At 39.6% G+C, this 27,547-nt stretch overlaps 1 protein-coding gene across 1 annotated transcript in view; it reads left to right on the top strand.

Moving 5' to 3' along the window:
- ZNF277 (zinc finger protein 277) overlaps positions 1 to 27,547 on the top strand; it is a 140,959-nt gene that overhangs the window by 91,763 nt on the left and 21,649 nt on the right. Inside the window, exons 4-6 of the mRNA XM_056118002.1 lie at positions 374 to 456; positions 25,067 to 25,158; positions 25,909 to 26,019. Coding sequence (XP_055973977.1) covers positions 374 to 456; positions 25,067 to 25,158; positions 25,909 to 26,019 — 286 coding nt within the window. The remainder of the gene's footprint in view (positions 1 to 373; positions 457 to 25,066; positions 25,159 to 25,908; positions 26,020 to 27,547) is intronic.

Raw genomic sequence — 27,547 nt, 5'->3', positions numbered from 1 at the left:
CACAGTGTTTATGACTCCTAAATTCAATAGAACTAAAAGACTATGTAACAGAGAAGAGATGTATGGTTAGATAGACACATAGAGAGAAAATAAGTAAGTGGACGTGCATAAGTGTTCACATTGGTAGCGGGGCAGGCGACAGGAGAGACTCCAATGGATGGTGCTGGAGGCTTCTCCAGGCTCTGTGTTCTGGGGTTGTTGCTGGCCGCTGTGTGATGCTGGGTATCTGGGCATTGAACCAGGGTCAGCCTTTGCTGCTGAGGAGCCTTAATACCTGTACTATCTCTCTGGCTCTTGTACTCACCCTTTGTAAATTCTTCTGGAAGAATATGGTAAGCATTTTTCTCATTTATGTTCTCTAATCTCTCAACAGAAGAACAAGATAATTATTTTTTGCTGTGTGATGTTTTACCAGAAGATAGAGTACTAAGAGAAGAGCTTCAAAAACATAGATTGGTAAGAATAGTTTAAATGAACGAACAGGGCACTGGAAAGACATACAAAATTAATGTGTATATGTGGGTGAGTGGGTGTGGTTTTTTAACTTTTTATTCTAAAAACTTAATTATGTAAAATAGGAGACAAAACATGAAGATCCTAAAACCAGAAAGTAAACAAGTCCGAAGGTTAAAGCATTTCATGTTTAAAATGCAGAGAGAAATTGGGGTTTTGTTTTGCTTCCTGAATTATCTCTAAAATAACAAGAGAGCTTACACATTTTAGTGTAATTTTAGCTGACTGACACATGCAAGGCTTCAACACTCATGGAAAAATGCCCTCAGCTAAATTGACTTGAATTGATTAACTTTTTTTCTCCTCTTCACTGGAATGTGCTATGTACTAGTACTTCTTTTATTCCCCTTTATGAATAAAGCATATGATTTGATCAAAAGAGTAACCTCTCTCACTTTCAGCCTCAGCCTTAGCAAGTGGGTGTGACATGTCGGCATCTTTCAGTGCAATAGCCTATATTTGTGAAATTTTTTATTTTCAAGAGTTGAAAAGAAATTAATTTTGAAGTTCCTAACTCTGCTCAAAACCAAGCAACTTTTCATTTTTTTGTGATTTAGTCGCCCCTATTACTTGGAATTTATTTGCTCTTCCCTTGGTAGTTTGTTATCTGTCTTTTGGTATCTTTTGATTTGACAGTATGTGTTATAAGAGAAAATTATGATTTCAATGTTTCTGCCAAATCTACAAGAGATCTAGGAAGAATATAAAGTTTGTCTACATTAGTCAGACAGTTTGAGGAAGTCCACTGGAACACATTTTATTTTGCAAACCTCTCAAATGATCACTTTTCCCCTAAAAAGAGAAAATAATGTCTGTTGATTTATTATAAGAAAAATTCTGTTTTTACCTATAGCAGCAAACCCATCCAGTGAAGAAATGTACCTTTCCTGAATTTCCCTTCTTTTCCTTTAACAATGTCTTAAAATACCATCAAAACATGAAGATCATTCAAAGATTTGGAGTACATGCCTTGCATGCACACAGTGCATGTTTGATCCCCACCACACAACACCACAAGTACCATTGGATCCTGATAGTCCCCCACAGCACCAAAAACTACCTCCCGAACCCCAGATATAAGTTAAAAATCTTCCCCAAAAGGATGAATTTAGTATCTTATTTTATGGATTATTGTTTGCTTGCATTTATTCATAATTTTTTAATTTCTGTGAGGTTTTTTCACTCTCTGAATCAGGAATGTTGTAGGGCCAGGGAGATAGTACAAAAGGGTGAACCATACCTGATATTATGTGCCTTTTTCTGCCTCCACACCAGTACTTCCTGGTGAGCCATTTTCCATCCCTGCGTCTCTGAGCACCAGTGAGGAGACCCCCTATTTACAAAGGTTAAGAAAAAGAATGATCAAATTATCACAATCTAGAACCTCAGAGATTTCTTTATAAGAACTTAAGTCCTGGGGTCGGAGCAAAAGTACAGTAGCCAGGGTGTTTGCCTTGTACAAGGCCAACCCAGGTTTCATTCCCAGCATTCCAGGTAGTCCCCTGAGCCCTGCCATGAGTGACCTTGATTGCAAAGCCAGGAGTAAGCTATGAACACTGCCAAGTGTGTGCCCGCTCCCAAAAGAAAAAATTAAAAGTAAAGAGGAAACCAGTGAGATAGTACAGTAGGCAAGGCATTTATCTTGCACATGACTGACCCAGGGTATTCCTTATGGTCCCCCAAGCATCACCAGGAGAGATTCCTGAGTGCAGAGCCAGGAGTAACCCCATGAGCATTGCTAAGTGTGCCTCCAGAACCAAAATAAAGAAAGAAAGAAATGCCTTACTTCTGATAAATGTCGTTTAAACCAGCAAAATTGCTTTATGGCAATTTAATAATAAATTAAATGAGTGTATCATCCAGTATGTGTTTGAAGGAAAGAACTTGGCTCACTGTCAGGAGAACTTCAACTCAAATTCATGAGAGAGAGTACTTCTGCATTTGCTTTCCTGATCCATCATGGCTGGCACGTGTGTGCATCTTTAATATTGCCCCTTGTTTGAAACTCCGAGTCCTAGCCTCTTCAACTTGGCTCTCAGCCCATGTAGGGCTGTATAACTGAATATGGGGGTTACAGATAATTAGACAACAGGAAAAGGTTTCTGAGCACACAAGCACAGACAAGAAAACTGGACACATAATGAAGGAAAGGGTTTCTGGCAGTGCTTGCTCATGTTGCATTTCTGAATTGGAAAGCGGCCAGGAATGGGAAAAGTCTAAGAAGTCCTGCTCTAAGTAAATACATTGGTGTGAGTTGCTCTTAGCTCAAGATGACTTTGTAATGTCTTTGAGGACAATAATTATGTCTGATTTTTAAATATCCTCAGTAACACTTAGTATATTGCTAAGATCATGCTGGTGTTTTGGTCTCCAAAATCCACTTTCTGAAAAATAAATTCCTATTTTCATGTGAGGGATGAAGGCATATAAGTTCCTAAATGATGCACTTAGTTACTATAGTGGATTTAAGGCAGGAACCGTATTTCTATTTGCATTTTCTGCTCGTCCTGACTGGTTCCTTGGTACTTTGTAAGATGTGTGGATCTTTTTAGTTTTCGTTTTGAAGAGCTTCATTTCTACACTTCTTTGAAATTATTTATCTCTACTCCAAAAGAGAACTACAGGATTATGAAAAGTCTTACAAGTTTGAATAGTTTATACACCTTCCTTCCTTTAGCTGCCCCATTTTATTAATTTGGGGGAGGGGGAGAGTAATGGGAGGTCACACCCAGCGGTACTCAGGAGTTACTCCTGGCTCTGCACTCAGGAGTGACCCCTGATAGTACTCAAGGGGCCTGATGTGATGCCAAGAATCCCAGTTGGGATTAGTAACGTGCAATGCAAATGCCTTACCTCCTGTATTATATCTCTCTAGTTCTAGCTTCCGATGATCAATGGGAGGGCCTTTACTTACTTTTTTAGTTCTAGCTTCCATTTTTTAAGTAGTGGGTTTTGACCACTAGCCTACAAACCCGTGCCAGTCGTAGAAATTATTACCTTTTAGCTGATAGTGATTTTCAACAAACAGTACTAGTCCCCAAAAAAGGTTTGCTTTTTTCATTCTTCCCTTGGATCAGAGAAATAGCTCAGAAGGCTGGAGTGCACACATGGCAGAGACCTGGTATTTGATTCCCATTAGGTGATCCCCAGAGCACCTAGCCAGGAGTAGCCCCAGCACCTGTAGTGGTTCTTGCCCTCCTTTTTTCATCCAAGCATAGACTCCTGTGTCCACCTCCGCTAGGCTGATGGCTAAAATTCTGGTGTCAGTGAGCTCAGAATAAGTAATAGTTGGCTGAATGCACCTGCAACCTTCACCCCCACACACCGTATAACTCCAATTCTAAGTAAAGTTAAAGTTATATTTCACTATTCCAGAACTGATAATTTGCCTCTTTAACTTTTCTCGTAATGGTACCACCATTCTCCTGGTCACTAGAATCATCATTAACTCATTTTGTTACCTCAGCTCGTTCCTTGCATCATGTTTTAAGTCTTATCAGTACCACCATATCCATACACTTCTTTGCAGTGCTAATACTGGTTTGTTTGTTTGTTTGTTTGTTTTTAATGTAGGAATGTTGATATTTATTTATCCACTGACTAAGCTGACTGTAGTGGACATGAACTCCACATTGCTTTTTTTTAAATTGAATATCCATGAGATAGACAGTTACAAAGCTGTTCATGATTGGGTTTCATAAAATGATCTAACACTCATCCCTCCACCAGTGTACATTTCCCACCACCAATGTCTGTTGTTTCACTCCCACCATCCCCCAACACTCCACCACCCACTCCTAATCTGCCTCTTTAGCAGACACTTTTCTTCTTTCTTTCTCCTTTTCCTTTTGTGCATTACGGCTTGCAATACAGGTATATCAAGAGGTCATCATATGTGTACAGGGTGTTCAATATTTTTATTGAAAAGGTAAGGCTGGAGTAGCTTTTAACTGAGTGTCAGCTTTGGGGTGTGGAAGTGACTGCTAAGGCTTCCAAGAAGTACAGGGATGTGGGGGGAGGTAGCCTATCCTGACCCCAAGAAAGCCTGGAGAATTTCAGTCACAAAATCCGCATACCAAGATTTTCAACAGATTATATCTCAGTGAGGTCTGTTCTGAGACGGTGGAGTCCAACAAGGTGCGTGGTGTCAATTTTGGATTGTGAAAGCAAGCAACTGCCAGGGGTTCTGTTTGGGTGGGCATCAGGCTAACATACCCCCGCCCCCCCGCTTCAATTTACCCTGGTCTGTCCAGCCTTGCACAGGTCTGAGATTAACTGCAGTGTTTGATCTCTTTCAAGACTTATCTATATGTCTCTGAAGCAAATTCGATAAATGAGCTTGAATTGTTGAGCAGAGGTGATTTGTGGGCGTGGCTCCCACATACCTAACTTTTGGCCATTTAATTTCTCAGGAAACTCAGTCCTAAGTTGTTGGCATCTGACCAGAGGCAATGCAGCAACATTGGGGTATCAGGAAGCCAGAAGGCACCATCAGGCTGCTGATGCACTTGCCCCACGTACAAGTTGACCTGCTGGCAGCACCACCCCCCCTAGTGCTAATACTTTTTTTTGTATTTTTTTTTATTTTATAAAGTTCACAGTGTTTGATTACATTTAATATTCAAACACCATCCCACCACTATTTTTGGGGGGGGTGGTTTGTTTTTATTTTAATTTTTTTATTAGTGAAACACCATGAGGTACAGTTATAGACTTATAAATTTTTGTGCTTGGGTTTCAGTTATACAATGATCAAGTACCCATCCCTCCACCAGTGCCCATCCTCCACCACCACGGGTCCCAGCATCCCCCCCCCACCCTCCATGCCCCCCGTCCCACCCTGCCTCTGTGGCAGGGCATTCCCCCTTGTTCTCTCTATCTTCTTTTGGGTACTGTGTTTTGCAAGAGAGGCATTGAGTGGCAATCATGTTTGGTCTATAGACTACTTTTAGCATGCTTCTCCCACCCTGGGAGGGTCCTCACAACACCCTTTATTTGGTGCTCTCTTCTCTGTCTGAGCTTCCTTTTCAACTATAGTGCTAATACTTTTTAATCTTAATTTATCTATCATCTCAACTCACAAATCAATATACATTGCCTCCATTGTGTACTTTGTCTTTTTCGTGTGATGAAGTATCACACCTTAATTTGATTTATTTTTTAACTATTATAGGTGCCATACTAGTGGTGTTGGGGACACCGGGTGCCACATATCAACCCCAGATTTGATGTGCTCTGTCACTTGATCCACATCCCTGGACCCATTGTTTCCAGGATTTTAATATTAAAACATACAGCAGATTATTTTGTGCTTTTCTCCAAAAATTTGCAGTGTACTCTGTCATCTATGTTTACTGCAACCTGTCTGGATTCAAGCTGCATTTCCAGCATCTTTCTCCATTCTTTCTCTAAAGTACCCAGTGTAAGAAGAGATTGGTGTTGGAACATTATGTGACTAAAACCCAGTCATGAACAACTATGTGAAAAAAAAAATCAGAAATGAAGCACCCAGTGTACACTTGTTCATTGTACTGGACATTGTTCTAAACCCTGTTGATCTGGCAGTGGATAAAGATGCAATGGTCCCTGCCCTATTAGAGATTACATTCTAGTGAAAACTCTGCTTAGTCCACCATTGCACGAGGATGTTGGGTACTTTCATGACTCAGCTTCAGCTTTTATGACTACCTGCCCTACCTCTACTCTTCGCCTGTGTAGAGCTTACCTCGCCAAACATTCACAAGTGCTTCACTTTGTCCCAGATGCACCTGTCAAAACTAATAATCTCTTCTAAGTTCTGTTGACACACTATTTTATTCTGTTTTTCAATTACATTGAAATCTTTGGAAGTCAGTATACTTTACTGAATTAGGTATCTCTTAAGGGTTTGAGCCATCATGTTCAGTTTTTTATTTTCTGTGAGCCTGGTTCATACAGCATTAACTTAAATTTAATCCTAAAGTATTGGCTTGGCATTTCTATAAAGCCATATAGTCAGCTCTCCCTGATCTAAAAAGAGATAAAAGAACCAAGGCAGGCATCTTTAATCACTGGCTTATACTTTTTACTTAAGCATTTTTTTTAAAAGTACTAGTTTCCCATTTGTCTACAGAAGATACATGGCATTATAAGCTCCCAGTAGCACCATGTAACTTTTAATTAAAGTGGGAAGAGGGAAAACATTCATTTAACTGCACAGAAATTAAAGCTTTTTAATCACTCTTTTCAAATGTCAGCTTGAGAGGTCATTCATGGCAGCTATAAATATTTAATGAAAAATTTAACCTATATACGAATTTAATTCTCAAAAAATGGGCTTATTTTGTTATATTTTTCTATTGCTTCTTCTTATCTCCTATCTTCTTCCATAAAAAAATAAAAATAAATTACCTATCTCCTACTTAGAGAATATTTTCTCCCTCATACCACGTATTTTTGTAGATTTTATGGAATTTCGGTAAAGAGATAAATTATTTTATATCAGGGATCTTAAATTAATAGTTCCTTACATAATTCCTAACATTTTAGTACAGGCTCCAAATTGTATCTAGACAAAATTCCCAAATGTAAGAAATATCCATTATATATAAATCATTCTTAACAATGCAACAGAGATTGTATTACCCAGAATGGGCATTGAACAACTTTAACCTTCATATGAACAAATTCTTTTTTTTTACAATTTTTTAAAATTTTTATTAGTGAAACACCATGAATTACAGTTGTAGACATACATTTTTGGCGCTTGGGTTTCAGTTATACAATGATCAAGTACCCAGCCCTCCACCAGTGCCCATTCTCCACCACAACTGATCCCAGTATCCCTCCCACCCCCTATCCCCCCATCCCACCCTGTCTGTGGCAGGGCTTTCCCTTTTGTTCTCTCTCTCTTCTTTTGGGTGCTATGGTTTGCAAAAGAGGCATTGAGTGGCAATCATATTCAGTTTATTGTCTACTTTCAGCATGCATCTCCCATCCTGGGAGGATCCTCCCAACATCCTTTATTTGGTGCTCCCTTCTCTGTCTGAGCTGCCTTTTCCCCTAGCATGTGCGGCTGGCCTCCAAGCCATGGAGCAAAATTCCTGGTACTAATCCCGGCTATTCTTGGGTGTTAGTCTCCTATATTGTTACTTTATGTTCCCCCAGATGAATGCAATCTTTCTATGTCTGTCCCTCTCTATCTAACTCATTTCTCTTAGCATGATACTTTCCATGAAGTACCACTTGTATGTAAATCTCATTACTTCATCTTTTCTAACATTTACATAGTACTCCATTGTATAGATGTACCAAAGTTTCTTTAACCAGTCATCTGTTCTCGGACACTCAGGTTTTTTCCAGATTCTGGCTATTGTAAAGAGTGCTGCAATGAACAAACAAGTGCAGATGTCACTTCAACTATACTTTTTTGCCCCTCTGGAATATATTTCCAGGAGTGGTATTGCTGGATCAAATGGGAGCTCAGTTTCTAAATTTTTGAGGATCATTCATACTGTTTTCCAAAAGGGCTGAACTAGTCGGCATTCCCACCAGCAGTGAGGGAAGGTCCCTTTCTCGCCACATCTGCACCAACACTGGATGTGGGCCAGTCTCTGTAGTGTGAGATGATATCTCATTGCCGTTTTGATCTGCATCTCCCTGATAATTAATGATGTACAGCATTTTCACATGTGCCTTTTTCCCATTCAGATTTCTTCTTTGAGAAAGTTTCTTTTCATTTCATCACCCCATTTTTTGATGGGGTTGGATGTTTTCTTTTTGTGGAGTTCAGCCATTACTTTGATATCCTTGATATCAACCCCTTATTGAATGTGTATTGTGCGAATATCCTTTCCCATTCTGTAGACTGTCTTTGTATTTTGGTCACTGTTTCTTTTGAGGTGCAGAAGCTTCTTAGTTTAATACAGTTCCATTTGTCTATCTCTGTTTTCACTTGCTTGGCCAGTGGCATGACATCTTTGAAGATGCCATTAACTTCAGTGTCATGGAGGGTTTTGCCAACTTTGTCTTCAGTATACCTTATGGATTCCTGTCTGTTGTTAAGGTCTTTAATCCATTTTGATCTTACTTTTGTACATGGTGTTAGGCAGAGATCTGAGCCTATTTTTTTTATTTTTATTTTTATTTTTTTTTTGCATTTAGCTGTCCAGTTTTGCCAGCACAATTTGTTAAAGAGGCATTCCTTGCTCCACTTCACTTTTCTTGCCCCCTTATCAAAGATTAGATGATCATATGTTTGGGGGGAGATGTCAGTATATTCAACCCTGTTCCATTGATCTGCAGCTCTGCCTTTGTTCCAGCACCAGACTGTTTTAATTATTACTGCTTTATAGTAGAGTTTGAAGTTAGGGAGGTTGATTCCTCCCCATTTTCTCTTTCCCAAGAGTTGCTTTAGCTGCTTGTGGGGACTTATTGTTCCATATGAATTTCAGGAGTGTTTGCTCCATTTCTTTGAAGAATGTCATGGGTATGGTTATAGAGATCACATTGAATTTGTACAGTGCTTTGGGAAGTATTGCCATTTTGACAATGTTAATTCTCCTGATCCATGAGCATGGGATATCTTTCCATTTTCTCGTGTCCTCTTATTTCCTGAAGTAGTGTTTTGTAGTTTTCTTTATATAGGTCTTTTACTTCCTTAGTTAGGCTGATTCCTAGGTACTTGATTTTCTGGGGCACAATTGTGAATGGGATTTTTTTCATGTCACTTTGTTCTCTCTCACTATTTGCATATAGGAAAGCCATGGACTTTTGGGAATTGATTTTTTAGCCTGCAACTTTACTATACAAGTCTATTGTTTCTAGGAGTTTCTTGATAGAGGTTTTAGGGTTCTCTAAATATAGTATCATATCATCTGCAAATAGTGAGAGCTTGATTTCTTCCTTTCCTAACTGAACACCCTTAATATCTTTTTATTGCCTAACTGCTATTGCAAGTACTTCCAGTACTATATTGAACAGCAGTGAAGAGAGTGGGCATCCTTGTATTGTCCCTGATCTTGGAGGGAAGGCTCTCAGTTTTTCCCCATTGAGGATGATGTTTACTGTAGGCTGTGGTAGATGGCTTTAACTATATTGAGGAAAGTCGCCTCTATACCCATTTTGGCCAGGAGTTTTCATCATAAACAGGTACTGGATCTTGTCAAATGCTTTCTCTTCATCTATTGATATGATCATATGGTTTTTATCTTTTCTTTTGTTGATATGATGGATTATGTTGATTGATTTCCGAATGCTAAACCATCCTTGCATCGCGGGGGTGAATCCCACTTGGTCATGGTGTATGATCTTTTTGATGAGTTGTTGTTAAATTCTATTTGCTAGTATTTTGTTGAGAATATTTGCATCCGTGTTCATCAGAGATATCGGCCTGTAGTTTTCTTTTCTTGTGGGGTCTTTGTTTCCTTTTGGTATTAGAGAGATATGGGCTTCATAGAAACTGTTTGGGAGAGTTTCTGTTTCTTCAATTTCCTGGAAAAGCTTGAGAAGAACTGGCAATAGGTCCACTCTAAATATTTGGAAAAATTCACTAGTGAATCCATCTGGACCTGGACTTTTGTTTTTTGGGAAGTTTTGATTACAGTTTCAATTTCCTTGATGTTAATAGGTCTATTCAGGTACTCTAGATCTTCTTGATTCAGCCTTGGGAGATTATAGGAATCCAGGAATTTATCCATTTCCTCTAGGTTCTCTTGTTTCATGGCATAAAGACTTTCAAAGTAGTCTCTGATGATCTTTTGAATTCCTTTGGTTTCTGTTGTGATATACCCCTTCTCATTTCTGGTTTGGTTTATTAGAGTTCTCTCTCTCTCTCTCTCTCTCTCTCTCTCTCTCTCTTTGTGAGGCTTGCTAGTGGTTTATGTATCTTATTTATTTTCTCAAAGAACCAACTTTTGGTTTAATTGATCTTTTAAATTGTTTTTTCGGGCTTCTATGTCGTTGATTTTTGCTCTAAGTTTTATGATCTCTTTCCTTGTGCTCGATTTGGGCTCCTTTTGTTGATCCTTTTCTAAGATCTTGAGCTGTAAAATCAAGTTGTTTATGTGGGCCCTTTCTTCCTTCCTGAGAAATGCTTGCAGAGCTATAAATTTTCCCCTTAACATGGCTTTAGCTGCATCCCATAGGTTCTGGTAGCTCGTGACTTCATTCTCATTTGTTTCCAGGTATCTTTTGATTTCGTCCTTGACTTCCTTCCTGACCCACTCGTTGTTCAACATTCAGTTGTTTAATTTCCAGGTGTTTGATTTGGTTTTCCTTATCTGTGTGTGATTCACTTCTATTCTCAGTGCATCACGGTCTGAAAAGATTGTTGATACTATTTCTATCTTCCTGATTCTATTGAGGTATGTTTTGTAGCCTAGCACATGGTCTATTTTGGAAAAGGTTCCATCTGCACTGGAGAAGAATGTGTATTCTTTCTTTTTGGGGTGTAAAGCCCTGTATAGCCCTCTCTCTTCTATTTCTTCCTTCAGAGCCAATGTTTCCTTGCTGAGTTTTGTTTTTGTTGATCTATCCAGAAGTGATAAGGCAATGTTGAAGGCTCCGGCTACTATTGTGTTGCTAGCAATATCCTCCTTAAAATCTGCTAGCAGTTGTTTTAAATATTTAGCTGTTCCTTCATTAGGTGCATATACATTTGAGAGTATGATTTCTTCCTGTTGTACGTATCCCTTGATAAGTAGAAAATGGCCGTTGCTGTCCCTTCTAATCTTTTTCAACCTGAAATTTATGTTGTCAGATACCAGTATGGTCACACCAGCTTTTTTGAGGGAGCTGTTTGCTTGCAGGATTGTTTTCCATCCTTTAACTTTGCTCTGTTGAGATGAGTTTCTCGTAGGCAGCAGAATGTTGGATTCTGTCTCTGAATCCATTTTGCCACTCTGTGTCTCTTAATTGGTGAATTTAGACCGTTGACGTTGAGAGAGATTATTGTTATGGGGTTTTGTGTCATCTTTCTGTAAGAGTCTGTTGTGCTTGTAGGGTTTGTCTTGTCTTATAGTAGCCCCTTTAGCCCTTTTTTTAGGTTTGGTTTTGAGAATATGAAGTTCCTGAGCTGCTGTTTATCTAGAAAATAGTGTACCTTTCCTTCGAGTTTGAGTGAAAGTTTCGCTGGATAGAGTATTCTTGGTGAAGCATTCATTTCATGAGTTTTTTCACTGTATCCCACCATTGCCTTCAGGCTTGGAGGGTTTCCTCTGATAGGTCTGCTGTGAATCTAAGGGTATGTGATTTCCTTCTTTGACCTTGCTGCTTGCAGTATTTTGTCTCTATCAGCAGCATCGATCATTCTAACTATGATATGTCTTGGAGTGTTTATGTTAGGGTCTCTTTTAACTGGCACCCTTTGGGCTTCTTGAATCTGAATGGCTGCATTGTCCAGCTCTGGGAATTTTTCAGCAATGATTTGTTTAACTGTGGTTTTTCATTGGGATTGTTTCTCTGACCTTCTGGTACTCCAATGATTCTAATGTTGTTTCTTTTGGAATCCTCTCCTAGGACTCTGATTCGCTCTAGAACTATTTTGAGGTCTCTTGCCATTGTTTGTTGTTGCCTGTTGGCTTGGTTCAGCTGATCTTCCAGCTCACTGATTCTGTCTTCAGCTGTGGTCATTCTACTGTTGACGGAACAGACTGAGTTTTTTATTTCATCTACAGAATCTTTTATTTGTGACATTTCTGTACGTAGCTTTCCAATTTCTGCTCTCATTTCTTCCCGTAATTTCTCGATTGTTTCTCTCACGTTATTGGACTCACTGTTTCATTGAGTTCATTGAACATCTTCATTTCTTCATATCTTAATTCTTTCTCAGAGAGGTCCTTTAGGTGAATAGCACCTGCTGAGGCTTCTGGACTCTTCATCGTCCTCCCCACATGGTGTAGATTTGCATTGTTTCTTCATGTTGGTGTGTAGGTATGGGGACTAAGTTGTTACACTAGATTTCTTGGTATGACTAAACTACCTACAGCCGCGTGAGCGTTGGCCAGCCCAAAATTAGGCCACGCCCACTTCTACAGAAGCCACGCCCACTTCTGAAGAGGCCACGTCCCCAGGGGTACCTGGTGTGTGTGCTGGGTAACAGCTGGGAGGGAAAGAAGACCGGCACAGCGTTGGGGATGAACAGGAAGAGGCTCAGGGATGCCAGACATTCCAGGGTCCTTGAGGACACCTGGGGGGCGTACATGGAGAGAGAACAAATATTTTTATTTTGGAAACAACTATAATCTCAAACTGATACAATGCTACATTGAATGCTAAAGTTTCTCTCTTTGAACCCCTTCAACAAGACCTTAGAATTCACAAGGCTTTTTTTAATGTATATTGACTCTGTTAGGTCAGTAAAGCAATATATCTCTGCTTAAATGGAAAAGTTAAGGTCACAAATATTAGTAGCACTGTAGCACTGTCCTCCCGTTGTTCATCAGTTTACTCAAGCAGGCACCAGTAACGTCTCCATTGTGAGACTTGTTACTGTTTTTGGCATATCAAATATGCCACAGAGAGCTTGCCAGGCTCTGCCGTCTGGGTGGGATACTCTAGGTAGCTTGCCGGGCTCTCCAAGAGGGATGGACAAATCGAACCCAGGTCGGCCTCGTGCAAGGCAAATGCCCTACCCGCTGTGCTATCACTCCAGCCCACATATATTAGTAGGTATAATTAAGGCCATGGTTATATACTATAATAAATAAAGGGAAGCAACTCAAATTCTTATTTTCCAACTCCAAATGCCATTCTACTTTCAATTTATCAGCATGCTTTATCAAATTTGATCTTCCTTCTGTTAAGCAAATGTGACATTTTCTAAACTGACATGTAGGAATTCATCAAAAATGGATGAACAGGACATGAACACATATGTAACTAAATGTATTTTTTTCTATTGCTCATATTTTTTAACAAAATAAAATTTCTTTTTCTCTTGGATAAATAGTAGATAGAATTTTTTTTGTCCCTTTAAGTCTAAGCTACTTACATTTTCTTTGAAAACTTGAAGATAGTGTGTTTGCAGGCTTTCTTCTATCTTTAGAGAAATAGAGGGTTAGACCTGACCCTAAATTTGTCCAAGAAAATACTTCCTCAGTCAGGTAACACTATACTGAGCCATGCAGTCAATCCTAATGGTTCTCTTAAGCACTTTTTAAAAAGTTTCCCCGGGGGTGGGGAAGAGGATGAAATAGCCCATAGACAAATTTTTAAAGCCTTCTTTTCTTACCTACTACTTTCTTCCACCTTTAATAAAATAGAAATTGGGCTTTTCTAACTTCTTGTGTGCTTAAACTCCTGCATTTTTTAAAATTTGTACATTTACCCTTTATTTTTCTTCATGATGTTGTATTCCCATGTAAATAAATCATTTACATGGAATTTATGTCATTTATATAAATATATAATATACTTTTTATAAAATGTATATAGTTTTCTGTACTAGTTAATTTTATGTAGATGTTATATAATTTTTTCTGTACTAGTTAATTTTATGTAGATGTTCTATTCTGTCACTTCCTTACTTTACAAAAGCCATCTCAGTGAGACTCTTAAAGAGAAGAAAAATACTATTTTTTCTATGTAGCAAGCAGATGGTTATGGTCTTTATCACTGCAGTTTCAGAAAGGGTGGGAGGTACTAATGTCTTTCAAGAAGGTGAGATATTAGTCAGACCAAATCTCATGGATTTGAGTGTATATGTCACCCAGCTAAGAAATTTCTATTTACTGTGGCTTTTCTAATTTATTAAGATCCTTAATAATGTCACAGCTTTCTCTTTTCTTTCTCTTATCCTTTTAAAATTTTCACAAAGATCTATTTTATTCATTTTTTAAAAGAAACAAGATTGTGCATTAATAATCCTTATTTGGATAGTTATGTATGCCTCTGAATATAGAGACATGTTTATTATATATATCATGTGAGTGTGTTGCTAGCAAATTCAAATGCAAATCATCAGACACTAGAAAATAGCTTAGTTTCTCTCAGTGCTACCTGACTCTTTCTCTTTTTCTTTTTTTTTAAACTTTAAAAGGGAATTCTTTGGAAGAATTTTTACTTGACCCTGGTCAAAGGGCTTCTCAAATATTTAAGTGAGTTGCTAGCAGAATCTTTATGGAAGTGGTTGAAATTCTACACCAACATCCTACCCATAAAAATTGTTGATACTTATATTTTGCTATTAATCAATCTTATCTTCTGGTTCTTAAATTAGTAGAAATTACTGAGCATGTTCTACCAGGAAATAAAAGGTATGTTAGAAAATAATTGAGTTTCAGCATAACTGAACAAGGTTAAAATGAAAACACCATGTTTGTCACAAGATACCAGAATGGCACAAAGAATAGAAGAGGTGGTATTGTTTTATACACTGTCCCCAAAAACAACTTATAGATTATTTCAATAAAGTATATAATGTCTTTCCATTCATTCATTTTGCTTAACTCCAGTCATTCAAATCCTCCAAATAGATTTGGAATTCTTCAGATAGATGTACAATAAAATTCCATCTTGCTTACCAGAACTTCAAAAGATAAGGTGGCTTTCTTTTCACCTGTCTGCACTCTGCATCTAGCCACTGGGACAGTATCTCTGTTCCGCAAACACTCCCAGCTCTTTGAGAGGGTATTTCTTCTATCTCTGAAGGGAACAAGAGTCTGGGGAGAAGGTGACATCTGCAGTAATGATGCAACAAGCAAAGAAATGATTTGGAAATGCTTTTGAAAGATAAAGACTTTTGAAGTAATCTAACGGTTGACTGATATGATTTTGGAAAAATTGCCTTCTGTGAAAGATTAGCCGAACCATCATCTACAAAGTAGATAGTTAAATCACATATGGAGTGGCTAACTTGTTGAAAAATCTTTTTTGTGTGGGTAGGAAAGATTTAAACTTACTCTGTATTTGAGGTTATAACCAAAAAGAAGTTGCAGTTGGCCAAGGAGATAGCTCAAGGGTCGAGCTTCACATGTTTGAAGCCCTGGATTTGAACCCAGCACACAAAGAACAAAATCCAAGCAAATTTTTTTTTAAAATACACACACACATTTATGTGCGTACACATCACATGCACGTATATTACTTTAATTAGTTCCTATTGTTGGAGGACAAGATGGAGAGAAAAGAAACATCTTTGGTCGCTTTACTGTTTATCACCAACAATAGCTGATGCACCATTCACCTTGCTTGGGTGTCAATACCTTAAAAGAATGCCAGTTCAGACTCTCTGGGGCTTGTACTCATAAGCTGCAAGTGGTCACGCTCTTAAAAAGAAAAGACTCATCAGTGCTCCATATGTATTAGGGGCTTTGCCATTTGGTGTGCAGTCTGCGTTCTGATTTGTAAACAACCAGTGTAAAAGAAAGCTAGTACTTGTGACTCATTTATATCAATAGTACAGACCTTTTTCTGCATCAGGTTAATGCCAATTTTAATTTTTGTTACCTTTTTAACCTTTATTATCCTAACATCTGCTGTTTCATTTCTGTGTGCATATGCTTAGCTTTTATTGATGACTGAAAATTCAAGAAAATCCTAAACTCTCCCAGAGTTGAATCTCCCTCCAGGATTGCATTTCCCTTCGCTGAGGCGCCTCATGCTTATTTTATTTTGGGAGTGGAAGATGCTCTGAAGCAGGGTGATTCTCAGACCCAGGGATGTAGTGCCCCTCCAGGGCCAACCCTGGTACTGCTCAGCCAGCCTGGTGTTGGCAGGGATTGAAATCAGGTCCTTGCCCATCAAGTGTTCATCCCTTGCTCTTAACCCTTTCCGTAAGAGTTACATTTCTCTTCTCATAGCATTTAAGCAAAAATAAAAGGCACTCTGTACCTTTATTGACCCCTGGATGTACATATTAGGAGTGGTACTGCACGTTTGCTTTCTTTCCCTGCTATATCATCTATCAGTATATGGCCAAACCTACCTCATCTTTTAAAAAGAAAGGCCTTCATAGCCATACTTTCAGTAATTTTAATTTTCAGCAGGTAGGGTGTTTGCCTTGCATGCGGCTGACCCAGGTTCAATTCCTCTGTCCCTCTCTGAGAGCCTGGCAAGCTACCAAGAGTATCCAGCCCACACAACAGAGCCTGGCAAGTTATCCGTGACATATTCGATATGCCAAAAACAGTAACAACAAGTCTCACAATGGAGAGGTTACTGGTGCCCACTCCAGCAAATCGATGAACAATGGAAGGACAGTGCTACAGTTATCTTGAAATATTTAAATTCTTTAACACCACGCTACATGCACATAACTTTTAAGAAAAATATAGAACTTGCTTCACAAAAAGCAAGTTTGTGTTCTAGGCTTGTCTCGCCATGCATTTTGTTATGCTCCAAAACACATGCCCACTCAGAAGGAATTTGGAATAGGATTCTTGGTTTGTTTTTGAGGGGGCCATACCCAGGACTTACTCCTGGCTCTGCACTCAGGGGTCATTCCTGGTGGGCTCGGGGGATCATATGGGGCATTCTAGGGATGCAACCCAGTTCAGCCTTGTGCAAGGCAAGCACTCTACTCACTTCGCTATCTCTCCAGTCCCTCTGCTTTATTTTAGTTGGTATCTTAGTAATTGTGTACCATTTTTGATTAAAGTACATATAGCATTTCTTCCTTCCAAAATAGTTCCAAGAAGACACGTACACCCATGTATATTATTCTGCTAACTGAACCATGACTTAGAAACACAGATGTTTATACTATCTAGCTGACATAAATAAGTTCAAAGGCAAATGTTGTTGTCTAGTATCTAATCAGCCTTGTAACTGGGTTATCACTAATAAAAGCATCAATAAATGACTACATTTACTCTAGTATACGGTTTTGCCAGAGGTTTATCTTTGGAGGACCTGATGGCAAATAATGACACTCACTGTCAGGTGTTCTTAAGATTCTTCTGACAACCCTTTCCCACTCACATACTCAGTCAGGACCAGGCATCTGGTGACACTTTAACCCTGCTAAAAAGTGCAGCCATCAAAAAACACAGCAGAACTTTGGAGGCTAGCAGCTGGTGTCGGGAGGTTGAGCATGGGGAGCAAAATTGCTTTGAGGATGGCCAAGGAGAGAGCCGGGAGTCAGAAGCTCATGTCTGTCATGGATAAGGCCCCAAGTTTGATCCCTACACACTCCACCCCCCAACGTGACTATGGTGTCCACAGTACTACCGAACAACACCATGTTACTAATCACCAACATTGAAATGTTTAGCCTGGTTGCCCCAGCATCACTAAGAGTGGGCCCCAAGGGCCCTCTGAGCGTTACTTGGAAGCCCCCTACAAAGAAACAATTATTTTTAAGGGCTCTATTGTCTAGTGTGTGACTTTTCTATTTTAGACAAAGAAGTAAATGATTTCCCGTTATGTCTGTACATTTTCTATAAGAGCATCAGCCCAATGGCTCCTAGTTGCCTCCATCAGCCTGTGGCGAGCTGAGAAAGTCCACATACTCAGAGCCGCAGGTTCGATCCTCAGCACTGTGTGATTCCCTGATCACTGCTGGGAGTAACCCCCAAGCACAGAGCCAGGAAGAGCTCCTGAGCTCCACCAGGTGTACTAAAAAAAACTACAAAAAAGGAAAGAAAGGAAACAGCACCATTCTAGGGATCCTTTGGGCAAAATTCTTACAATGTGGGGCTGGAGCAGTAGTACAGCAGGTAGCGTGTTTGCCTTGCACACGGCTCACCAGGGTTTGATCCCCAGCATTGCATATGGTCCCCTGAGTATTTCCAAGAGTAACCACTGAATTGAGAGCCAAGAGTAATCTCTGAGTTTGCTAAGTAAGGTGCTCCTTACCTCCCACCTCAAAAAAAAAAAAAAGATTCTTACAACATTAAATATTTGTTTTTAAAATACATGTTCAGGGAAGATCGTTGGAGAAGTTGATAGTTTTTCTAGGATAGTCTCTATCTGCAGTCGGGCCAGCAGATAGCTCTTTTGTATCAGAGCATTTCAAGGCTCAGCTCTCTGCATCGGTCCCACTGTGCTTAGAGATGTGCTTTCATGTGCATGTTTTGAGGGTTGACCTGAGAAAGTCTGTTTTCTTTGGTTTGCATATTGTCCAATATATACTACACTACGTGTTTCTTACAGGTGACTTCTAGCTATCCGATTTAAGCCACACTTCACCAGGCACTACCCCCACAAAAGTGTCTTCATTTCCAATACCAACAAAGTTAAGGGCTCCTTTGGCATATTTTATTTCTTTCCCCCACCCCCAACCCTAGGTACAAAGGTGGAGTTAGGGTGGTGGGAGGAGAGAGGTGCCAGGGTTCAGATCCCAGGCCTAACACATGCCAGGAAAGTGTTTCACACTGAGCCACGAACTTGGCCCCACCTTCACTTCTGACCTGTTGTCTACATTTTAAGGAGATCCTGCTGTCCCCTTAGGTGACTTCTAGGTGTCACCTACGACATTTGCCTTTGCTCTGACAACTCACAGAACTCTAAGGATGACAACTCTGTTTTAGAAATAGCAATCAGAGCCACATCAAAGGAAGGGTGGGAGAGGCCTTAAACACGCATCTTCTATCCTCCTCAGTTAACTGAGATTGCTATGGCAATATGCCATAAACTTCCCAGCTTGAGTCATTCTGTGCTTCCTTCTGCAGCACAAGTTGGTGGCTGCTGATCAGGTGAAAAAGAAACACTGAAAGACAATTACAGCATATTTGTTTCAGTTTCTTTCCTTCCCTCCTTTTCTCTTTCCATTCTAGCCCTCACCTTTCCCTTATGTCGTTGTAGAGTTGGGATCTGATTAAGATTAGCTGTAGCATAGGTTTGAAGTCACTTACTGAAGAAAAGAATTATGATATTAAGACACAGTCCACAGGAAGCAACACAAAGATGTGCAAACCACAGTCCATCAGCTCACGGTTTTATTAAAAAGAAAAAAAATCTCATGCTGCATAGATACATTAGATTTTATTCATGGATTTATAGATACAATGGATGAAAGTGAATGGTACAGATATTGTAGTTTGAATTTCTTGAGCAGCAATTTGTTGAGCAGCTGATGAAATCAGATAAAATTTTCATTATAAAATAGCCATAGATTAAAAAAACACATAACTGTAAGAATACACGATCCATTTATATATTAGGCAAAGAAGTCATAAGAACAAGCTGTGTGTTTGTCTAATTGGTTTAAAATGTCAAGTCTAGTAGCAAAGAGGTCAGTGCCGAATCTTTCATCTTTATTCAGAAGCTGAAAGCAGAGAAATATCAAGGAAAACAACAGGGAAAACAACAGATATAGCAGATGGCACTCAATATAGGCATAGGGGACTGACACGTAGGTAGAAAGTGAAAATGTGAGGGGCCAGAGCAATAGTACAGCAGGTAAGGCACCTGCCTAGCACATGACTGCTGCGGGTCCAATCTGTAGCATCCCATATAGTCCCCTGAACATCACCAGGAATGAATCTTGAGTGCAGAGCCAGGAGTAAACCCTGGTTACACCCAGGTGTGGCTTTAAAAGAAATAGAGAGAAAAAGAAAGGAAAAGAATAAAGAAAATTAAAATGTGAGTTAGGTTGGAAATTATTTTTTTAAGCCAGTTTACAAAAGAAAATTCAAGTTGAAGGGGTATCTAAATCTTTTTTTTTTTTGGTCTGTTTGTTTTCTGGGCCACATCTAGGCAGGGCAAGCACCTTTCCTCCTTGGACTATCTCCCAGGGCCTCAAAATCATTTTAAAGATACTGTCATACCAAACTTAGAAGAGTTCCCTGGTTGAGTGATTCTATGCACGGCTATGAGAGAAAACTACCCACTCCTAGGTTTCTTCCCAATCAAGCCCCAGAGGCAGAACATAATTAGGAATTCTGTTTCCACACCCAGTGGTACCTCTCCAGTCGAGAGTGTGCACCCCCTCCCTCTGCCCCAAATCAGAACTGGGGCCCAGAGCTTCCATTAGGGATGCAGGAGAATCTGCATATTATTTTCAGAAGTGCAGATTATCTCTGAGGCACTGACAATATTTCACATATACCTCCCACCTGTTGTAATAAGTATTTCATGGTGCTAGCAATAAAAATGAAGCAAACAATTCAAGTAAAAGAAGACAAATTTTAAAAAGCAGGGTGAGATGGGGATATAAGTTGAAGATGAAAAGTTAAAAAAGATATGTGCACCTATGTGTACTCTCTGTGTCTGTCTCTCTGTCTCTAATTCAGAACAATGTTTTTCAAATTTGGCTGTTAGCTTTCTTAAAAAGAGGGAAACAAACCAGACAGGGTTATTTCATAATAAAGTATTTGGCTGGCTCTGCCCCCTCTTCCCAGGAGGCTGCCTTTAAGTTCTTGATCTTTCTTGAGTGAATGGAATGTCTTTGTTATTCTGGGTGGGCCTTTGATTATACTTGATAGTTTATGCTAATGAATAATTCAGGATGGGAAGTGCCTTCCAAGGGGACCAACAATGTGATTAGTGGGTCTGCGCTTGGAGCCACAGAGCAGCCTGGCCACAGAGGTTTGGGGAACTGGAGCCTGACTTCAGCTACTTGGCCTCCACAGGACCCCAAAGCTCAGAGCTGCTGTCCTGATGAGAGGCCCCAAGGAGAGCTCAGAGAAATGGAGTCTGGGTGAGACATGCAGAGACTCGGGGTTTCCTCCTGGGCATGACCCGGCTGCCTACCAAGCCCTGCTTTGCTTTGCTGGTTAGCAGTACCCCGCAGAGTACCTGAGCATATTTTATATTTCTGTTTCACCCAATTAGCAGCCACCAACATGAGTGCTGCAGAAGGAAGCACAGAATGACTCTGGCTGGGCTGTTTCCTCAGATTGGAGCAAGGCAGCAGCCCGGGGAGCTGGGCGTCACGCGCAGGTGTGGGTCCCTCCACCTTCCCTGCCTATTCGAAGATCAGAGGAAAGAGCTCCTCCATCCAACAGACATCTGTCCCCCTATCTGGGAGGCATGCTGGGACGTAAAACATGGATTAAAATGCTCCCCCTTCAACAATCCTATTGTCTGGTGGGCTCTATTTTGTTTTGGTTTTTTTTGTTTGTTTGTTTTGGGGTTTTTTTTTTTTTAATTTTATTGAATCACCGTGAGATAGTTACAAGCTTTCATCTTTGGGTTACAGTCACACAATGATCAAACATCCATCCCTCCACCAGTGCACATTCCCCACCACCAATATCCCCAATATACCGCCCCTTTCCCACCCTCCCCCTGCCTCCATGGCAGACATGGTTCCCCATAATTTCTCTCTACTTCTGGACATTATGGCTTGCAATACAGACATTGAGAGGTTATCATGTTTGGTCCTTTATCTACTTTCTGCACATATCTCCCATCCCAACCGATTCCTCCAGCCATCTTTTCTTAGTGATTCTTTCTCTACTCCAGCTGCCTTCTCCCCCTTGCTCATGAGGCAGGCTTCCAGCGATGGAGCAATCTATCTGTCCGGTGTATCTACTATCCTTAAGTGTCAAACTCATGTTATGTTGTTTTATACTCCACAAATGAGTGCAGTCCTTCTATGTCTGTCCCTCTCTTCCTGACTTACTTCACTTAGCACGATACTCTCCATGTCTATCCATTTATAAGCAAAGTTCATGACTTCATCTCTCCTGACAGCTGCATAGTATTCCATTGTGTAGAGGTACCAAAGTTTCTTTAACCAGTCTTCTATTTTAGGGCATTTGAATAGGTATATAGAAACCAGAGCCCCTACAGGCCTTTCTGATCCTAACCCAGAGACCTGGGGAAGCTCTTCATTTTTTGCCTTGGCTAGAGAGATGCTGTCTGTGATATCTCCAGCCAAGGCAAAAAAATCCTCGTTCTTGCCCCGGTTTCTTGAATTTTCTGAGCTGTCTTCCTGGCCTGGAGATCCCAAAGTATGGGGCTGGCAGAATAGCTTCATCCTGGCTTATGGGTGACCACGCACAGTGCTGCTTAGGTGCTTAGTGCTACTCCAGTTCTGCACTCAGGAGTGAGCCCCTGGCCGTGCCGGGCAAACCAATGTGGAGCCAGGCATTCAAACTAGGCTCAAGGGGTGTCAGAGCAAGCTGCTTACCTTCAATACTGTCTCTGCAGCCCCAGCATTGGGGTTCACACTCAATGTCCTACACTTGCTGGTCCATTCACATTTGGGCACATGAAGCCACCGAACCCTCTTCTGGACCACTAGAAGAAGGGGCAAGGAGTACTTCATGGGTACTTCTGAGTCCTGGCCTCTATTCCTGCAGAGCAGACAGATTGGCTGAGAAGGTGCAGGACCCTGCTGTTTCCGCAGGAGAGGAGCTGCAGAACCAGGCACACAGTCACATGGTTTTAGCTCCCTACCTCTGAGGTGACTTCTTGCTTTATGATCCCTTCTCTCACGCGTTGCCTCTCATCTCCTAAATGTGTTTCCTAGAGCGCACACACACCTTCAGCTCTCAGCAGTCAGGTCACATGACTCAGGGCCCACTGATCAAACTTAAATTTTGCCAAAGAAAACCTTAGATGACTTGGTATCACTCTGCCTTGGCCTCACAAATCTTTTGTTTTTCTGAGTGCAAACTAAAGAAATGATAAGAAGGTTGAGATTTTTACTTAGCCAAATTTGAGCTCTGTCTTCATGAGATTGAGAAAAAATGAGCCAGAATGATGGTTTTGATGACTTCTAATGAATCCTGTGGGCTGAAAACAGGAGCAGGGAGAGAGAGTTCACACTGCAAAAGCAGAAATTATGATCTTTATCAAGAGCTTAAACTGCCATATTTTTTATTTTACTGCTAACAAAGGTGTCTATCTAGGTTACTGAAATGTGTAGCTTCTTTTGGTTTTTGTGGAATCCTAAAAAGTTTCGTTTTCCTTTTCTAGTACCTCTTTTATTTGACTTTGAGCTGTCAGTGTCCATTCTTATGTAAGGTTTGTTTCCGCTTAAAAAACAGTAATTAAAATTGTCTGATACATTAACCTTCCCCCTTTCATTCTCTTGCTTTTATCTGTCCACTTACCATCAGCATAAAGCCTTAACCTTCATGAATAAAAAAGTGTTGGGTTTTTTTTTTTATATTTGCTGTAAGCAAGGTCTTTTTATTCTGCCTATTGAAAAACTAGCCTTTTCCAGTGCTATAACTTATGTACACTACCTTACAGACCTAGAAACTTCTCTGTCAGTTTTTAGAGATTTTTGCAATTGCTCACATTTGGGCCAAGATTCCAAGGATGAGGTTTAAATAACCTCAAAGCTTCCCAAGCTCCTTATCTGCATTTCTTTTTTCTCTGATATCCTTCCCCACAAATTCCATTCATTTTAGTATTCTGAATTCCATGTTTTTCCTCTCTACTCAGTGAGGTAAGCTGCACTTTCTTGAGTTTAACTAATCCTATGTTGCAATTTGGAAAATACCACCCAGCAAAAAAACTAGTGATATATATTTTTTTCTTACAAGAATTCAACACCAGAAAACATACAAAATGTAAATTTCCTATTTGGAATTTCATGTTTAAAGAGAAAATGGATAGTTTGCAGATGTATACTTATATAAGAATTGCAGAGCTTTCTTAAATTCAGAGACTCTTCATTTCCCTTCAGAAAGCAAGACAGACAATAATTAGCAAAGAGATGGTAGTAAGACTAGTGTAGAATGGATAACAATGATATTTAATACTTAATGACCCCTGCACAACTTGAACTCTGACTAAATTATTTGATTTAATTCGGCAAAAAGTGATGTGAGGCAATACTTTAATTTTTGTCTTAAAAATTATGGAAAACTGGCATTAAAGAGATAATACAGGTGTGTTAAGTTGCCCATTTTGTATGGCACCAACCCTATTGGGTTGAAGCAAAACGGGAATATATGAAAGCAGGTATTACTTTCAATTTCTATTTGAAATGCTTATCATTCCCCAGGCATTGCCAGGAGTGATCCCTGAGTACAGAGCCAGGAATAAGCCCTGAGTATCGAGTATGTGGCCAAAACACAACAACAATAAAATTACTTGCGTTAGAGAGTGATACAATAATTAAGTTTGAAAGGCAGTCTTGGGGGTTTGATTTTGTCTTTGTTATTGTTTTTTGGTAATGCTGAGAGCCAAACCTAGGGCCTCACACATACAAGGCAAGTACTCTGCTATTGACTACATCATCAGTGCCTAATTTTCTAGTAGCCAAATAGAAGATAAGTTTGATGGCAAAAGAATTAAAATCAAGAAGACTCTTTAGGAAATTTATTTTTTTAATAATCCCATAATTATGGATTAACAACTCAGGGTGTTGACACTGGAAATGGTAGCATAAACCAGTATAAAAGATAGGACAAGTGAAAAATTAATCAGAACTTAATTGCAAAATAAACTGAAAATCAGAAAGAAGGAAGTCAGTAATACCACCACTTTTTTTTTGGAGGGTAAGGATCATAGAAATGTAATTAAATTCAGGGATGAGGGTGAGAATGATGACTGTTGACTTGAAGTTTTGATGCAAGAATTGTAATACAGAAATTTGAAATAATGTCTGCATTCATATATTCCCTTTTTGCTTCTACCAAAATTTTCTTACATCCAGATTATGACATTTTTCTTTAGATGGTTATACATTTATCAAAGATAATATTATACATCTGTTTCTACATTACAGAAAGAAATTCTGGAACAACAGCAGCAAGAAAGAAATGATAACAGTTTTCATGGCATCTGTATGTTTTGCAATGCAGAATTCATAGGAAACAGGTTGGCCGATATAATCTTCAAATATTTCTCTTTTTCATCTAAAAACTCAGCAAACTACCCATAATGATTGTATAAGTTAATTTCTATGGGTTGCCACAAGGCCCTTCAATATATTAGGAGTGCCTTTTTTTTTTTAGTATGCCTACCTCAAAGATAGACTATAGCTACTCTAAGTGAAGTAAGGAAATATAGTGTTTAACTGAAAAACAAGTTTATATTTGCTATAGTAACTTACTTACTTGACTGATAGATAAGACCATGTACATTGGTCCCTAAACATACCAAGGGAACTTCTGAGCACAGAACCAGGAATAACAAATAACCTCTGAGCTATTCTACCAGGTATGGCACAAAAACAAAATCAAAGGAAAAACAATTTTTTTAAAGAATGATAATTTAAAAAAAAAAAACGAATGATAGTTCAAGATTTAAGGCGCTTGCCTTGAACACAGTTACCCCGTTTGACCCCTGGTACCACAAATAGTCCCCTAATATCACCAGGACTGGTCCTTGAGCTCAGAGCGAGAAGTAAGCCCTGCACCCAGCCATGTGTGGCCCAAAAAGAACTGATGTGATTATATTTGTAGCTACATATTTGATAATGTTCTTTTCATAGTCCAAAAATGCATCTCAGTGTTTAACATGCTTATATTTCTACTCCTTGTTACTGTATTCTACAAGTGCTGTTCCTGAACTCACTTGTTCCTGAATGGTTTACAAATAATGCAAATGGCTCAAATTTCTTTCTAGATCTGTTCTTTTGAACCACATGGCCAGAGAACATGCTTTCAACATTGGGTTGCCAGACAACATTGTGAACTGCGGTGAATTTTTATGTACATTACAGAAGAAGCTTGACAAGTAAGTCCTTTTTTAATGAAATATGATCTGAAGCTATGTTAATCTTGACCTTTGTTGTGAAGTTTGAAAAGTTAATTTAAGATTTAGAAATAATTCAAAATGGAATTTTCTCCCTTCTCTCATATCAGAGCTCTCATTTTTTTATGCCAGGGCTCATTTTGCCTGTGTTATATTTTCTTTTGTTTTTCTAATTAAAAAAATGTCAAATGTGCCAAATAACACACCATAGCGGGTATGTTATTTAGGGTCTGGAGAATATACTCACTGTTTAGCATAAGAAGTAGACTGAACATTATTAATTCCTCTGAATGCTTCTGCATGCCCAGAAACCACTAGTTTTTATTTTGGATTTTTAAATTTTGTTACTTTCAATATGATTTTTCTATAAATTTAATTAGACATAGTATACTGTATACTATATGCATTCTCCTGCCTTTTAGTTTTTTTCCTTACCTTTTCAATGTTTGTTGTTTGTTGTAATGTGGGGGTGATGGTGTCACATACTTAGTCACAGTACTGGCGTACTTCTTTCTTATTTTTCTTTCTTTTTTTTTTCACTTTTGGAGGCTACACCCTGCTTTGATCAGGGTGTGGCCTTCTACAAGGATTTGCCTTGTACCTGGGGGACCTAGTTCAATCCCTGGTGCCCAAATGGTCTCCCGTGCATGCTGTGGCTGACTCTGCATTCAGGGATCACTCCTAGCACAGCACGCACAGGAGACCATTTGGAGCACCAGGGTTTTAACCAGGTCCTCCAGGTACAAGGCAAATGCCCTAAGCATTGGACTATTGCTTTGCCCCACCCTTACACCACCCTGTGCCTGCATATTTCTACTTCTCTAGCTATCAAACTGACTTTGAAAATCTATCCACTTATCTTTCTTTTTTTTTTTTTTTGGCTTTTTGGGTCACACCTGGCGATGCACAGAGGTTTCTTCTGGCTCTGCACTCAGGAATTACCCCTGGCAGTGCTCAGGGGGCCATATGGGATGCTGGGAATCGAACCCGGGTTGGCCGCGTGCAAGGCAAACGCCCTACCCGCCGTGCTATTGCTCCAGCCCCCATATCCACTTATCTTTCAGATAAGATTTTCCAAGACCCAGTTCTCTTCGTTTAACTATAATACCGGAAAGCACAGTATCTCCACAACCTTTTGGGAAATGACACTAAAAAAATAAATATCAATTGTTAAAAGTTCTGGATTCAAATTCTGCTATCCTCACTAGTTTTGTTTGTTTTTATTTGGGGGCCACATCCAGCCATGTCAGGGCTTATATGACTGTACTCAGTGATCACTCTCTCCTGGTGGGGCTTGGGAGACCATATGGAGTGATAAATTGAACCTAAGTTGGCTCATGCAAGGCAAGTATTCTACCTGCTGTACTACTGTTTCACACTCTCAACACTATTTTTATTTATGTATGTATGTATGTATTTATTTATTTTTAATGGAGTCACTGTGAGATAGAACCTTACAAAGCTGTTCATGATTAGGTTTCAGTCTTACAGTGTTCCAACACCCATCCTT

Source organism: Sorex fumeus, unplaced genomic scaffold (genome assembly GCF_029834395.1).
Source record: "Sorex fumeus unplaced genomic scaffold, SorFum_2.1 ptg000037l, whole genome shotgun sequence".
Lineage (NCBI taxonomy): Eukaryota > Metazoa > Chordata > Mammalia > Eulipotyphla > Soricidae > Sorex > Sorex fumeus.
Note: the sequence above shows the minus strand (reverse complement) of the source record. Positions and strands in the feature narration are given on the sequence as shown.